Raw genomic sequence first — 17510 nt, 5'->3', positions numbered from 1 at the left:
AGGACAACGCCGCCCGGCGATTGGCTGCGACACAGGCACGTGACTCCGCGAGCACGGGACGGGCGGCGTGATCGCCCCGCCCCCAGCGCCTGCCCGCCCCTTCCGCCGGCCCCTCCCCGCTACCCCGCCGCTCTTTCAACTCTATGGAGAAGCTTCCCGAGCCGTGGGGCGGAGGAGTCGGAAGGTACCAAATGAGAGGCGGCGGGGGTGCAGGCCGGAACTCCTCTCTAGTTGCTCGGACCTCACCGCACCCTACCCAATGTCGCCGTCTCCATCCGCCGTCACCGGCCCCAAAACAGAGGGGGAACCTAGGGAGGCGCAAGAAAGCAGCGCAGACTCCGCTGAGGCTGCGGGGCTGGAGGGCTCTGAAGTCTCTTTTTGTCGCGACCATGGCAGTGGATGTGACTGGAAACTTCTGGAAATGGCGGCGGCGGCAAAAAGGCTGAACATAGGGTATTCACATGTTATTTTTGCAGGGCAGGTGGGCGAGTTTGTGAGGTCGAACCCGGAAAAATATGTCTAAAGGCAGAGGCAGGGTATCTGCCCCCTAAATTCTCAGCTGCGAACGGCTGGACGCCTCGGGGCCCCCATGTCCGCGCGGCAGTGCGCTTGCGCGCCAGCGGGACAGCACCTGCACTGGAGCCCAGGGGACCCTGATGCGTGCCGGGAACTCGGCGGCGCACCGACGCGCCCGCCCTCACCTGCGCTAGGTGGGGCCCCAGTGCCAGTTCGAAAGTACATTAACGTGCACCTGTAGCGGGGACATCGTGAACCCCACAGTACGCTCTCTTCCATTCACACCTTCGAGTGACCTTTTTAAAGAAACAATTCTCTCCACATCCGAGATAATATTTCAGAGGGAACTGCTCAAGTACTGGAGAAGAGTGCGTGAGGAAAATTTACGGTCTCGGCCTACCAGCAGCGGGTACTCTTATTTCTGGACGCTTTTTATTTACATCGAGGTTAGTCTGCGACAGTTTGTACATTCCTTTACTTAACCACCAAAGGGGTTACATAATCAGATGGAAACCATTTTATTCCGACTTACTTTTATTTACATCGAGGTTAATCTGCCAGTTTGTACATGCCTTTATTTAACCACCAGAGAGGTTACATAATTGGACGGAAACCACCTCCCTCATCAATAATGGTCTCTAAACTACAGCACCTATTTATGACTTAATGGAGTTACAAATTTCTTTATGTCACTACAGATGATGTGACACTTTAGACTTGACACAAAGTTAAATCTCAACAAATTATATAAAGCATAAACTTGCATTAATAATGATCACTTTTTCCCTTCCTAGTTTCCTGATTTCTCCCACCTATAAAACATTGGGTTCAATATGAAGAATAAGAGAGCACCTTAGGCTAGAGGTGGAATATTGTTACATTTTTTTTTTTAAGATTTATCTGAGCAAGAGCGAGAGCTTACGGGTGGGGGGAGGGGTAGTGGGAGAGGGAGCCCCATGGAGGACCTGACCTGAAGGCAGATGCTTAACCCACTGAGCCACCCAGGTGCCCCTACTGTTACATTTAATATGGATATTTATGGCATGAAATACAAAGAAACCCACTAAAAATTTAACCAACTCACATCTCTTCAAGTCATTGAGTTCTCATTTAAATCATGGTCATTAGTATTGATGGCAATGGCAATTGCTATTTCTATAGCACTGCCTCCCTTCAAAATTGAAAGGTAAGCATGAATTTGCTGAAGTAAATTAGCCATAATTTATGGCAACAACTATATGTACAACCGTATTTAAAATTACTGAATATATGGGGCGCCTGGGTGGCTCAGTTGTTAAGCTTCTGCCTTCAGCTCAAGTCACGGTCCCAGGGTCCTGGGATCGAGCCTGACATCGGGCTCCCTGCTTGGACGGGAAGCCTGCTTCTCCCTCTCCCACTCCCCCTGCTTGTGTGTCTCTGTCAAATAAATAAAATCTTTAAAAAAAAAAAAAATCACTTAATATATGAAAGATTCCTAAGACAACTGTGTTCCAGGGCACTGTATTGACTACACTGAGTAGGACAGCTGCAAAAAAAATGTAACGTCCATATTAAGATTATATGGGCAAATTATAAATCAGCCACAATTTATTCAAAAGGTCCACATGATACTTAGGAAGGCAAGAGGAGCTAATTTTCCTTTTCAATGTGAAACTAGAAATATAAATCAAGAAATTATTATTATAGCTATTACAGATAGATGTCTCAAGAACAAGTTTATATCCACAAGCTAGTTAGAAAGCTGCTAAGACTTTTAATTGCATAGCCCTGTCTTTTGTTGGCTCAAATCTTCAGCAAGTGGGTAAAATAACAGTTTTCATAATAGTACTAAAAGGTCAAGGACCCCAAGCATTAAACCTCAGTCTTAGCCAAAGTTAAGCAGACACTTAAAACATGTATACAGATGACTCTTGAACATGGGTTTGAACTGCATGGGTCTGCTCATATATGAAAATTTTTTTTGGTAAGTGAGGTAAGGTAGATGTACATTTTCTTTTCTGTAACTTTATTGTGAGAATTCAGTATATGATACATGTAATATAGAAAATGTGTTAACTGTTTCTGTTACCAGTTAACAGTAGACTGTTAGTTAAATTTTGAGGGGAGTTAAAAGTTACAGGAGGATTTTCAATTCGGAAAGAGGTGGGTTGGTGCCCCTACTACCCCGCCTCCCCAACACGGGTCATTGTTTGAGTTAGCTGTATTTGGTATCTGAATTAGAAGCCATTCTGCAAATTTTACCCTCTTACCAGCTTATTTAGTTCTTCACACCTTTATAATTAAGTTCTGCTACATTAAGTCCAGCTAAATCAGATCATTCAAAAAATCCTGCCATATTTCAGAAAGATGAATGTAATAAATGAAAAATGCAATCTCAGATCATAGCTTGTTATATAACATAGTCTATACATATATAATGCCTCTGCACCAAATACGCTTATAACTGTTACTATGTGTTGTTGGATTTTCTGGAGCAGTGGCCCCATCCAATTACAGCAAGTAACTGAGCAATCAGTAGTTTCCTCTAGCAACTTTTAGCAGTTGCTACCAAAAAACTACTATTAGATTGTCAGTGGAGAGAATGATAAATTGTTTATTTTTGTCATTAAACAGCAGTAAGATTTCCTCCTCAAATACCCCCTTTTTAAAAAACAGCACAGAGGGCGCCTGGGTGGCTCAGTTGGTTAAGCGACTACCTTCGGCTCAGGTCATGATCCTGGAGTCCCGGGATCGAGTCCCGCATCGGGCTCCCTGCTCAGCAGGGAGTCTGCTTCTCCCTCTGACCCTCCCCCCTCTCATGCTCTCTCTATCTCATTCTCTCTCTCAAATAAATAAATAAAATCTTTAAAAAAATAAATAAAAAATAAATAAAAAACAGCACAGAGTTAGGAATTGAGAAGAGGAAATGAGGGAGCAAGTGGTGGTAAACACACAAATGATGCCTACCTCTCCCTACAGGTTTGAGAAATAGGCCAGGTTTAGCTGTCATCTCTGAAAACAGGTAAGGAAATTTTTTTTTTTTTAAGGATTTTATTTATTTATTTGAGAGAGAGAGCATGAGAGGGGAGAGGGGAGAGGGTCAGAGGGAGAAGCAAACTCCCCACTGAGCAGGGAGCCCGATGTGGGACTCGATCCTGCGACTCCAGGATCACAGCCTGAGCTGAAGGCAGTTGCTTAACCAACTGAGCCACCCAGGCGCCCAGGGTAAGGAAATTTTAATCAGTGTGTTCATATACATTTTAAAACCATCCTGAATTACTGTAATAAAATTTCACCTGCCAGGTGTTTTTAAAAGCTAATCAGGGGCGCCTGGGTGGCTCAGATGGTTAAGCGTCTGCCTTCGGCTCAGGTCATGATCTCAGGGTCCTGGGATCAAGTCCCGCATCGGGTTCCCTGCTCAGTGCAGAGCCTGCTTCTCCCTCTCCCTCTGCCACTCCCTCTGCTTGTGCTCTTCTGTCTCTCTCTCTGTCAAATAAATTAAAAAAAAAAAAACTAATCAGAAAACTCATTAAAACCAGTATTATGTTAACACTGATCGGGTTTTGTAAGAAAAATAGGCAAAAAAATTAAGCAAGACTCAAAATCCTAATATATACTACTGCAATACAATGTAAGTGATGATCTAAGAACGACAGAATTTTTTTTTTTAAGATTTTATTTATTTGACAGAGAGACTGCGAGAGAGGGAACACTAGCAGGGGGAGCGGGAGAGGGAGAAGCAGGCTTCCTGCAGAGCAGGGAGCCCGATGCGGAGCTCGATCCCAGGACCCTGGGATCATGACCAGAGCCGAAGGCAGACACTTAACGACTGAGCCACCCAGGCGCCCCAGAATATGTTTTGATAATGTATAACAGTATGCCTATAGTTGTAATAATCTAAAATTAATTTTCTATTTCTAAAATAGTACATAAAAATTGATAATCGGTGCATATCCTTAATACATGTCTTTGTTTTTTTCACCCAGTATTTGAAGTTTCCCCACTTCTAATTTTTCTTCTAATAAAAAAAAAAATGTCAAAGTAAGGCATTTTTATAAAAGTCAATAGGTCAGGAGGGCCCTAGGATAGAAGAGAGGCATTTTCATTGTGTTACCTTTCTATGCCACTTACGAAATTACTGTTATTGTTTACCTTCTCAGGTAAAAAGCAAAAACTAAATTTTAAAGATATTCTTAAAAATAATCATGTTTTTGGGCGCCTGGGTGGCTCAGTTGGTTAAGCGACTGCCTTCGGCTCAGGTCATGATCCCGGAGTCCCGGGATCGAGTCCCGCCTCGGGCTCCCTGCTCGGCGGGGAGCCTGCTTCTCCCTCTGACCCTCCCCCCTCTCATGTGCTTGCTCTCTCTCATTCTCTCTCTCTCAAATAAATAAATAAAATCTTTAAAAAAAAAAAAATCATGTTTTTAAGCATCATAATTACTACTAGTGACTGGTTAGTCTGCCAGAAGAACAAGGCCAAACAGTGACTTTGAGAAATCCTGAAACGATTGATTTAGATTTATCCCTGCATTAAAGCTATTAATTTTTTTTCAACTTGCAAAACTAATGCACCATAGCTAGTTTCTTGAATGTATATAATACACAGGTTTATCCTTTGTTCGAAGTTGAAATATGCATTCAACTGAAGAATGTATTTTGCATATCGACTGTTCTTTCCAACTCAGATTGTACTTCCAGTCTCTTTGCCCAGTTTCTATATACTTGCAGTATACAATAACCAAGTGCCTTCCTTTTATAAAAATGATAAACAATACTTCTAGAGACTACTTTATCCTCCTTACACCTCTGCTTGAGGTGTCACTTACCAGTTGGAAATGTAGTTAACAATTATGTGCTGTAAATCTAAAAATGTTTAAAGGGAAGACTAACATAAACAAGGTCTATAGAAAGATCATGTTAAGACTTGGCTTTAAAGATGGAAAAGCAAAATATATGTGAAATTTGACACAGTTTTTACTTCACAATAATCTAATATTATTGATAAAAGTGACCTGGCAGTTGAAAATGGATGACATTGGAGTGACTGTTAACTACATTATGAAATAATGCCTTCATAGTTAGCCAGAGATAGCAAAAGACTAAAATGGTACTCCGAAGTTTCAACATGACATTTATATAGCAAGTTGCTAGGTATACACCATGAAATGAACAAATAATATAAAAAGTTTATGTAGACAGGAGATTCATTTTTATTTCTCCAGTGACAATATTCACAGTTGAATGTAAATTAAAGTCCTGCTTGGACACCAAAGCCAGGTCCTTTGGGTGGTTCAGTCAAAGAGGTAAGACCTCCAGCTGGCTCACAAGAGAAGCGTCCACTCCTGAAAAGAGCAAGTAACATTAAACTATTAATGATTACCATTTATAAATCTGTACTTAAAAAAATAGTTGTTACTTCATAACAGCCCAGTTAAGTAACTATTTTTCATCCAAGAGTTGCATGGATTATTTAATTCAAATATTTCAACTGCTGCAAGATTTTCAAAAGTTAAATACGAAAACAGACATACCAAAACTCACCATAAATATGAAAAATATAAAAGTAACACTACTAGTTCCATGTACTGAGCAGTATACATATATTATTAGCTCATTTACTCTTTACAACAATGCCATGAGTCAAGTAATACTGGCCTTATTTTACAGATACAGAAACGAAGGCTTAGGGGATTCACCATCTGTCCAAGGATCAGAGCTAAGAACTGTAAGAAAATAACACAGGCCCAGGAACATTTTTAAAAATCATGCTTTAGGGGCGCCTGGGTGGGTCAGTCGGTTAAGCATCTGACTCGTGATTTCGGCTCAGGTCATGATCTCAGGGTTGTGGGATGGAGCCCTGCATTGGGCTCAGCGTGAAGTCCGCTTGAGATTCTCTCCCTCTCTCTAAAATAAATAAATAGGGGCGCCTGGGTGGCTCAGTCGGTTAAGCGGCTGCCTTTGGCTCAGGTCATGATCCCAGGGTCCTGGGATCAAGCCCCGCATCGGGCTTCTTGCTTAGCAGAGAGCCTGCTTCTCCCTCTGCCTGCTGCTCCCCCTGCTTGTGCACTCTCTCTCTCTCTGTCAAATAAATAAAATCTTAAAAAAAATAAAAATTAAAAAATAAAATAAATCTTTTTTAAAAATCATGTTTTAATAAACTAGAGCATTACATTTATTCTTTTTGTATTTCAATTTTATTTAGGCTGAGATCCACAATCACAGTGAACAGAAGAAAATACAGACTTATACATTATATTCGGAAATAAACAGGAATTAAAGGAAATGGGAATTTGAAGACTTAGGAGGGGTGTTCCTTAGAGGCCCTGAAAACAAAGTATATTGGTATTCATATTTTTAAAAGCATTATTAGTAGTATTAATTTTTCAAAAACAGGTTCCAGACCAGAGTAGCTACCAACAGCCACAAAGAAAACAGGAACAGGTCCTTCGGTAGGAATCTATGAAGAGAGGTAAGCAGAGAGGTAGAAGAACCTGTCTTTTGTTCACCCCCACACATACTTTCCCAGGTAATCACTCACCTCTGCCCCTGTCTGACCTCTTTTGCTAGAGCCCAGGCTCACACCCACTCCTATTTCGCCCTATTTCCTGGCTTTGTTAATTTACCTGTTCCTGCCACAGATTTCAGCTGAAGAATTGTTCAATTTACATCTTTTTACTCCTTGCTTTGCCCTTCACATTCTGTCATCAATCTTACAAGATTCTTTTTAGAGCCCCAGGAAATCATTTTTTGTTCAGGGGACAGGACAGGGATACCACATAATCATTTTAAGATCTTTCAAGCTATTACACAATGCAAGTAACTAAGTAGTGTATTGTAATGAAGAGTGCCTACAAAGTCAGAAATTAATTAATATATTTGCATTATAGGTTCACTACGAAACCCAGATCAAAAAACAGTTACTGTGAACTATCTGTCTGAATCTAAAATTACATAATGTAGGGTAAGTGGCAAAATGGTATCTAAACTTAATAAAAAACAGTATTTCGCTTTGTAATTTTTTTATGTTAACTAATAACACAGGTATACTTGCTTTTTGACTGCTAATAAAATTATTTTGGAGGACCTTTCTTCCCCTTTAGTAGGTTCCCTCTATGGTTTAAGCTCAACTACCTTCTTTACCAACACCAAGGATTCACTTAGGAAGATTATAAAAACTGAGGTTTTGAGAACAATAAATGGGAGAAATCACACACACTGCCTGAAACTCTTCAAGGAATTGTGGACTTTTGTATAAGAAAGTAATTTCAAGAGTAATCTGGTCTATTTTCCTAAAGTTTGTTCCATGCAATTACAGTCCCATGACCTACACTTCGGCGAGGGGGTTTCAATGGCCTTTTATGTCTGCCTGCAAACTTTCTCCTTCCCTCACCCTTCACAAAATGCACATTAAAATGCTATAAAGGCTGTAAAGTCCGCAGATTGTGTTTCATCTATAAATCTTATAACTTTCCCCTCATTTTATCTGTAAATAAGCATCAGACACCAGAGGCAGTGATCTAGCCCTTCCATTCACAATTTACACTAGGGTTTTCACTTCATAAAAAACAAAAAATGATTCGCCTCAAGTGTTATGCTTAAAATGCCATCTATTAATTACCTTGTTCTTATTATAACTCAAAAGGTAAATCTGGTTTTTTAGCCATTCCAACACTACTTGTACATTCATCATTTTAACTCATTTGCATTCTAGAAAACTTGGCCTTTCTGTACATTATTGGCTTAGAAGTACTTTTTAAAGAAAAGCTACTTTATGAAAGATTAGTGCTTATCTTTTTAATACTGCTAAGATACACCCACCACTGCCCTCTACTTTTAGTATAAAAAAACAAAAGTGACTTTACAGTCTAGAGTTATCCATAAGCAACCACCTATATTTTCTTTACACATATTATCTGTATTCCATAGAATTCTGCAAAAAGGTATCTTTATAAAACTAAATATGAAGAATTCAAACTGGACTTAAAATTAGTTTTAGTTAACCATACTAAAAAAAACTTCTACCTTTTAATTAGTAATTTCAAAGCAGGTTAAGTAATTTCAGGTTAAGTAATTTCAAAGCAGGTTAAGAAGTTATTTTTGGTACTTAAAAGAAAATGAAAATAACAATCTCAGCACAAATATTTAATGTCAAAATAAAGCACTGCCTTACCATCAGTTTAATACTTCCTTTCTACCCATCATTTACCAAAAACATAAAAAAACAGTTCTGAACCACACAGAGACATGAATCTTTTCCTGATTTTGGCCAGGGTAGACCTGGTAATCGTACTCAGAAATCAGGTACTGCTGAACCAGTTTAATTTCTCCGGTTATTCAAGGACTCACAATGAGCACCTCTTTTACATATGTGAGCAAAGTGCTTTATTATATAAATGGTAATAAAAAAAGAATTAGCCAGCTTTGGTTAACTTAAAGTATAACTATAATAATATTTTGCAGTATAACTATAATTATATTTTGGTTACTACTATCATTGCAGTCTCTTTCATTACACTATATATCCAAAAAACTTGAAGGAGAGGAAAAGTTTTTGTCTTCTGATGCTGGGAAGACATTCTAGAACTACCATGTCCAAATACAGTCTCTACAGACACCACTTGTCTGTACTTACTGAAAAGTAAGTAGATTTATCTTTTTATTTTTTTAAAGATTTATTTATTTTAGAGGGATAGCATGGTGGGGGGAAGGGGCAGAGGGAGAGAGAATCCTCAAGCAGTCTCGCCACTGAGTGCAGAGCCTGACTTGGGGCGCCATCCCAGGACCCTGAGATCATGACCTGCACTGAAACCAAGTGTAGGATGCCCCTCAACTGACTGAGCCACCCAGGTGCCCCTATCTCTGTTTTTTAAATAAGAGGGGCTACAAAGGAAATAAAAATAGGTTCAGAAACCAATAATTCTAAAGTTTTTCGCTCAAATCTAGAAAACTCAAAAAAATCCCAGTGAAGAACTATTTACAAGTACTGACAAGCAACATATCTATTTAAAAATGCTTAACTGTGGTACTTAGTTAACTGTTTTATTAATGTTAAAATACAATGATGTTATAGTATCCTATGTTAAGAACACCAACAAACTAACTTCACCCCCAGTAATCTCATCCAGCCTTACGGCTTTAAATACCATCTATAATAATTGATGAATCCCCAATTCGTATTTCCAGTCCTAATTTACTTCCTAAATTCCAGGTTCAAATATACCTTTCAGCATTCTACCATGGATGTCAAGGAGGCATCACAACTTTAACCTGTCCCAAAGTGACTTTTCTTCTCCAAACTTGCTGTACCCCAAATTTCCTTTTTTAGTTAAAGGAACCATTGAGGTGCTCAGACCAAAAAGCTAGAAATCACTCATAATTCCTCTGCCCCACAACATGCACTAAATTTTAAACTATTCTCCACACAGTAACTAGCACAATAATTTTAACAAGATTACACATCATTTCCTGCTTTTTGAAAAACTCCTACAACAGCTTTTATTATATTTAGCATTCAAATCAAATTACGTATCTGGGCCCCTATCTACTTCTTGAGAGAGTACACAGAACTGCTATTTATTACCAAGAGCAGGAAAACATATTTAAAACAGGAATAAAGGGCACATTATAGTTCTTTTAATACACTGAAATACTATATGGCCATTAAACCCTACACATATATTGAGAGAAGGAAAATTATATGGCATAAACAAAAAAACATAAAGGGCTTACAACTACATAAAACTACAAACACTTGCTAGTATTAGAAAAAAATTCTGAGGAATATAAGCACTTAGAAATGGAATAGGGGTTTGTTTAGCAGCAAAAGTTCAGTTTCATAACTGAAAGAAAAGTAATTAGTATAACACAACTGCAGGATGGGAGCAACCTGGATGAACAGTGTTGGAAGTTAAAAAAGATCTAAGCATTCTAACTGACTATAAGTGCAATTATTGTTGAAATGTACCTGAAGTGAGAGCTGATGTAATTAGGCTGCATTATTATAAGCATATGTCTAGAACAGAGAAGATAGTCCCACAATGCTCTGCACCGCTCAGTACATATTTCAAATACTGTGATTAGTGGAAGTATCAAAAAAGTCAGCCAGAAAAGCTACAGAAGAGGGAAACCAAAACTATGTCATAATAAAGAAAAAAATGGAACAACGGTAGACATTAATTCTGAGAAAAAGATTTGGGGAAGAGAAGACACCTATTTTAAGTAAAGGAAGAGCTATCATTTAGAAGAGTTATAAAAGTTATCTTGTGCCAGTTCAAAGGGCAGAACTGGACATGTAGGTGGAAATTAGAGGGAGACAAACTTTGGGTCAATCTTCTGACAGACAGTATGACCTTTAAACAGTAGAACAGATTTTTATTTGTAGTAAATTCCCCTTCTCTATAAATATTCAAGTAGATACCAGATGATTATCTGAGAGGATTTTAGAGGGAAAAAAATAGTTGCTTTAGGTGACAGGTTGCTTTCAATACTATCCAAAAATCCTGACAACTCCTGACAACTCCAAAGCTCCAACAACTTACAGGATAATTTTTTTTTTTTTTTTTTTTTGAGAGAGGGAGAGGGGGATGCTTAGGGGTTGAGGGAAAGGGTGAGAGAGAATTTTAACTCCACACTGGAATGGAGGGCTTGATCTCACAACCCTGAGATCATGACCTGAGCTGAAATCAATGCTTAATTTACTGAGCCACCCAGATGCCCCTTAAGGGATAAAATTTTAATTTTTTTTTTTTAAATTTTTTAAAAAGATTTTATTTGACAGAGAAACAGAGAGAGCACAAGCAGGGGGAGCTGCAGGCAGAGGGAGAGGGAGAAGCAGGCTCCCCACTGAGCAGGTAGTCCGATGGGGGACTCAATCCCAGGACCCTGGGATCATGACCTGAGCTGAAGGCAGACACTTAACTGACTGAGCCACCCACACGCCCCTAGGGATAAAATTTTTTAAATTAAGTTTACATTAGGTTAAGCCATTAAAATTTATTGTGTAGAAATAAAAGCATACCTTGGCCCAGGTTTTGGAATTTTGCCAGCTTTGAGCTCATCAATAATTTCTTCAATATCCTTAGGTGTCAGATCCTCCTAGAATAAAAAATTAAAATAGTCATATTAAAATTACTTCCTACTACTGAAATCTGTATAAATCCCTAATATCAATTAGTTTATTGTTTTCCTTTCTCAGCTCCCAAGTTAGTCACCAAGGTAGCATTAACTGATTAACTCCTATATATAGTATATACTGTTAAATGTAGTATGCAAGAAGAGCTGTGGCTGAAGAGGCAATACAGAGTAGTACTTTCAAGTGAAAGAGTTCTGCATTTGAGTCCTGACTCCAACATTTAACAGCTAGTAATCTTAAATAAGTTATTCAGCCTCCTTAAGTTTGTTTATTCACTTGTAAACGTACTTCAAGAATGTTTTTGAGGATTCAGTGAGAAAATACATAAAACAGAACAGTGCCATGACACATGCTCAACAAATGCTATGTCCTTGAAGAACAGTGAGGTACAAATAGCAATTAGCACCAGCAGTCATAATAACGTAAAAGTAGATGCTAACATCTCTAAAGATAAAATACTCTCATGATATCTTCTTTCTTTCCCATGTAAAATTCACCGTTTACAAATTCACTTAATCTTTGAACAGAAAGGTAAAAGAAATTGTTTTTGGAACGTATCTTAATGACCCTGACCCTCCAGTCCCCATTTCAATGAGAGCAGCTCTATATTTTATACACTATGTACCTGTGTAAAATTTCTACCTCAAGAAACGGTTCTGATATTTAAAATAATACATACAGTTGAAACACACAGATACACATGCCCATGTGCCTAGCTGCACCCTAAGTTTAATCAAAGAGAGTCAAAATAGAATGGGTATGATTAAACTAAGAAAAATGCCTAAACCATACTCCTACTCCCTCTCTAAAACTGTTAAGTACTTAAGAAAATATTTTATAGGACTCTGATACTATGCTAGAGAAATCGTGATTCAGCACTGCATCTCCAGTGCCTCACCACATAGAAGTTCTTTAATATTTGTTCAATGCTTAAACATTTATAAAAATAAAACACTGCTTTCAAACTGCTTAGGGTTCAACAAATGTTCAGAACCTCATAGCTAAAAGGAATCTTTAAGTCATCTAATGATTTTATCTCCCCCAACTTTTTATTATGAAAATTTAAAAACTATACATGAATACCCATATTCCTACCACCTGTATTCAACAACCCAGGATGCTGCAGTATACCAGCACAGACAGAAACAGAGATAGTTGGCCTGAAGAGTTCACTGAAGAACAGTCTGCGATCTTTCCGCTCTGAGGCAGAGGGTTGGAAACGGTCTCTCGTGCTCTGACTCTTGGAAGAGACTCGGATAGCTGCCAGAGAACAAAAGCCCCAAAAAACCGGTTTCCACTGAGTCTATCCCCAGCCACAGGGAGCAGGGCAACTCTGCCCAAACAGGGTTGCCTGAGTAACAGTGTGGCAGGCCCCTCCCCCAGAAGACAGGCTGGGAAAACAAGAGACCAGCAATCCTAAATTCCCTAGAAAACAGGTGCATCTTGCTTGGGTTGTGGTCAATAATTTGGACTCTATACATTCCCTCAACCACCCCTCAACAGAATGACTAGGAGGAGGAACCCCCCAAATAGGAAAAACTCAGAGACTATGACTTATGCCACAGATTTACAAATAGATTCAGATATAACCAAGATGTTGGAGATGGAATTCAGGCTAGCAATTGTGAAGACGAAAGCTAGGATGGAGAAATCGATTAATGGCAACATAGAGTCTCTAAGGGCAAGAAATGAAAACTGAATTGGCAGAACTTAAAAATGCTATCAATGAGATCCAATCTAATCTAGATCCTCTAACAGCTAGGGTAAGCGAGACAGAAGAACAAATTAGTGATTTAGAAGAACAATTAATAGACAAGAAAGGAAAAGAGGAGGCCAGGGAAAAACAACTCAGAATCCATGAAAACAGAATCAGAGAAATAAGTGACAACATGAAGCATTCCAATGTCAGAATAATTGGAATCCCTGAAGGGATGAAGAAAGCGAGGACCAGAAGATGTATTTGAGCAAATCGTTATCTGAGAACTTCCCTAATCCAGGGAATGAAACAAAATTCGTTCCTAGAGGCAGAGAGGACCCCTCCCAAGATCAAGGAAAACAGGCCCACACCCCCGAATGTAACAGTAAAACTTGCAAATCTTAGAACCAAGGAAACTATCTTAAGGGCAGTTAGGGGGAAGAGATCCCTTACGTACAGAGGGAGGAACATCAAAATAACATCAGACCTATCCACAGAGACCTGGCAAGCCAGAAAGGGCTGCAAGACATATTCAGGGTACTAGATGAGAAGAACATGCAGCCAAGAATACTTTTTCCGGCAAGGCTGTCATTTAGAATGGATGGAGATGCAGAGCTTCCACGACCGGCAGAAACTGAAAGAATATGTGACCACTAAGCTGGTCCTGCAAGAAATATTAAGGGGGGTTCTATAAAAGGAGAAAGACCCCAAGAGTGATCTACAACAGAAACTTAGAGGGACAATCTGTAAAAACAAGGTCTTCACAGGCAACATGATGACAATTAATTCATATCTTTCAATAATCACTCTCAACGTGAATGGCCTAAATGCTCCCATAAACGGCACAGGCTTGCAGACTGGATAAAAAGTACCCATCCATATGCTGTCTACAACAGACTCATTTTGAACCTAAAGATACATCCAGACTGAAAGTGAAGGGATGGAGATCCATCTTCCATGCCAACAGACCTCAAAAGAAAGCTGGGATAGCAATTCTTATATCAGACAAATAAGATTTTAAACTAAAGACTGTAGTAAATATCTATGCCCCCAACATGGGAGCAGCCATCTACATAAGCCAACTGTTAACCAAAATAAAGAATCATATTGATAACAATACGTTAATTGTAGGAGACCTCAATACTCCACTCTCAGCAACGGACAGATCATCTAAGCAGAAAATCAACAAAGAAACAAGAGCTTTGAATGACACAGTGGACCAGATGGACCTCATAGATACATACAGAACATTCCACCCTAAAACAACAGAATATTCATTCTTCTCGAGCACACACAGAACTTTCTCCAGAACAGACCACATACTGGGTCACAAATCAGGTCTCAACCAATACCAAAAGACTGAGATTATTCCCTGCATATTCTCACACCACAATGCTCTAAAACTGGAACTCAATCACAAGAAAAAATTTGGCAGAAATTCAAACACTTGGAAGCTAAAGACCACTCTGCTCAAGAATGTTTGGGTCAACCAGGAAATCAAAGAACTTAAACAATTCATGGAAATCAATGAGAACGAAAACACATCGGTCCATAACCTATGGGATACTGCAAAGGCAGTCCTAAGGGGGAAATACATAGCCACCCAAGCCTCACTCAAAAAAATAGAGAAATCCCGAATTCACCGACTAACTACACCTTAAAGAACTAGAGAAAAAGCAACAAATGATGCCTAAGCCATGCATTAGAAGAGAAATAATTAAGATTACAGCACAGATCAATGAATTAGGAACCAGAAACACAGTAGATCAGATCAACAAAACTAGAAGCTGGTTCTTTGAAAGAATTAATAAGATCGATAAACCACTGGCCAGACTTATCCAAAAGAAAAGAGAAAGAACCCAAATTAACAACATTATGAATGAAAGGGGAGAGATCACAACTAACATCAAGGAAATAGAAACAATTATTAGAAATTATCATCAACAACTATATGCCAATAAATTGAGCAACCTGGAAGAAATGGATGCCTTCCTGGAAACCTATAAACTCCCAAGACTGAAACAGGAAGAAACTGACAACCTGAACAGGCCAATAACCAGTAACAAGATTGAAGCAGTGATCAAAAACCTCCCAAAAAAATGAGAGAGCAGGGCCTGATGGATTCCCTGGAGAATTCTACCAAACATTCAAAGAAGAAATAATACCTATTCTCCTGAAGCTGTTTCAAAAAATAGAAACAGAAGGAAAGCTTCCAGACTCATTCTATGAGGCCAGCATTACCTTAATCCCCAAACCAGCCAAAGACCCCATAAAAAAGGAGAATTTCAGACCGATATCCCTGATGAATATGGATCCAAAATCCTCAACAAAATCCTAGCTAATAGGATCGAACACTACATTAAAAGGATCATCCACTACGACCAAGTGGGATTTATCCCCGAGATGCAAGGGTGGTTCAACATTCGCAAATCAATCAATGTGTTCTTAATAAGAGGAGAGAGAAGAACCATATGGTCCTCTCAACTGATGCAGAAAAAGCATTTGACAAAAATACAACATCCTTTCCTGATTAAAACTCTTCAGAGCACAGGGATAGAGGAAACATTTCTCAATTTCATAAACTCCATCTACGAAAAACCCACAGCAAATATTATCCTCAATGAGGAAAAGCTGCGAGCCTTTCCCTTAAGATCAGGAACGTGACAAGGATGCCCACTCTCACCACTATTGTTCAACATAGTACTAGAAGTCCTAGCAACAGCAATCAAACAAAAAGAAATAAAAGGTATTCAAATTGGCAAAGAAGAAGTCAAATGCTCTCTCTTCGCAGATGACATGATGCTTTATGCGGAAAATCCCAAAAGACTCCACCCCCAAATTACTAGAACTCATATAGCAATTCAGTAATGTGGAAGGATACAAAATCAATGCACAGAAATCGGTTGCTTTCTTATACACTAACAATGCCACTGTAGAAAGAAAAATTAGAGAAACGATTCCACTTACATTAGCACCAAAAACCGTAAGATACCTAGGAATAAACCTCACCAAAGAGGTAAAGGAACTACAGAGCACTCATGAAAGAAATTGAAGAAGACATGAAAAGATGGAGAAACATTCCATGCTCATGGATCAGAAGAATAAACATTGTTAAAATGTCTATGCTACCCAGAGCAATCTATACCTTCAATGCCATCCCGATCAAAATTCCAATGACATTTTTCAGAGTGCTGGAACCAACAATCCTAAAATTTGTATGGCATCTGAAAAGACCCTAAATCGCCAAGGAAATGTTGAAAAACAAAGCTGGGGGCATACGTTGCCTGATTTCAAGCTATATTACAAAGCAGTGATCACCAAGACAGCATGGTACTGGTACAAAAACAGACATACAGACCAATGGAACAGAATAGAGAGCCCTAATATGGACCCTCAACTCTATAGTCAAATAATCTTTGACAAAGCAGGAAAAAATATACAATGGAAAAAAAGACAGTCTCTTCAATAAATGGTGCTGGGGAAATTGGACAGCTATATACAGAAGAATGAAACTCGACCATTCTCTAACACCATACACAAAGATAAACTCAAAATGAATGAAAGACCTCAATATGAGACAGGAATCCATCAAAATCCTAAGGCAGTAACCACTTTGACATCAGCCACAGCAACTTCTTTGAAGATATATCTCCAAAGGCTAGTGAAACAAAAGCAAAAATGGAAGTTTTGGGACTTCATCAAGATAAAAAGCTTCTGCACAGGAAAGGAAACAGTCAAGAAAACAAAGAGGCAGTGCACAGAATGGGAGAAGATATTGCAAGTGACACTACAGATAAAGGGCTGGTATCCAAGATCTATAAAGAACTTCTCAAATTCAACACCCAAAAAACAAATGATCAAGTCAAAAAGTGGGCAGAAGATATGAAAAGACACTTCTCTGAAGAAGACATACAAATGGCTAACAGACACATGAAAAAATGTTCATCATCATTAGCCATCAGGGAATCAAAACCACACTGAGATACCACCTTACACCAGTTAAAACGGCCAAAATGGACAAGGCAAGAAACAACAAATGCTGGAGAGGTTGTGGAGAAAGGGGAACCCTCTTACACTGTTGGTGGGAATGCAAATTGGTACGGCCACTTTGGAAAACAGTGTGGAGGTTCCTCAAAAAATTAAAAATAGAGCTACCCTATGACCCAGCAATTGCACTCCTGGGTATTTA

General features: G+C 39.0%; 1 protein-coding gene across 1 annotated transcript in view; it reads right to left on the bottom strand.

Annotated features, from left to right (window-relative positions):
- Positions 1–5612: 5612 nt before the first annotated feature.
- NDUFV2 (NADH:ubiquinone oxidoreductase core subunit V2) overlaps positions 5613–17510 on the bottom strand; it is a 35582-nt gene continuing 23684 nt past the window's right edge. Inside the window, exons 7-8 of the mRNA XM_045887034.3 lie at positions 11512–11588; positions 5613–5836 (exon numbers count right to left, since the gene is read on the bottom strand). Of these exons, the coding sequence (XP_045742990.1) occupies positions 5743–5836; positions 11512–11588 (171 nt within the window). The 3' untranslated portion in view covers positions 5613–5742. The remainder of the gene's footprint in view (positions 5837–11511; positions 11589–17510) is intronic.

The sequence above is a fragment of the Mirounga angustirostris genome, unplaced genomic scaffold (genome assembly GCF_029215605.1).
Source record: "Mirounga angustirostris isolate CCGP_5_RB_7025 unplaced genomic scaffold, mMirAng1.0.hap1 SCAF_14, whole genome shotgun sequence".
NCBI lineage: Eukaryota > Metazoa > Chordata > Mammalia > Carnivora > Phocidae > Mirounga > Mirounga angustirostris.
This window is presented reverse-complemented; position numbering and strand designations above follow the sequence as displayed.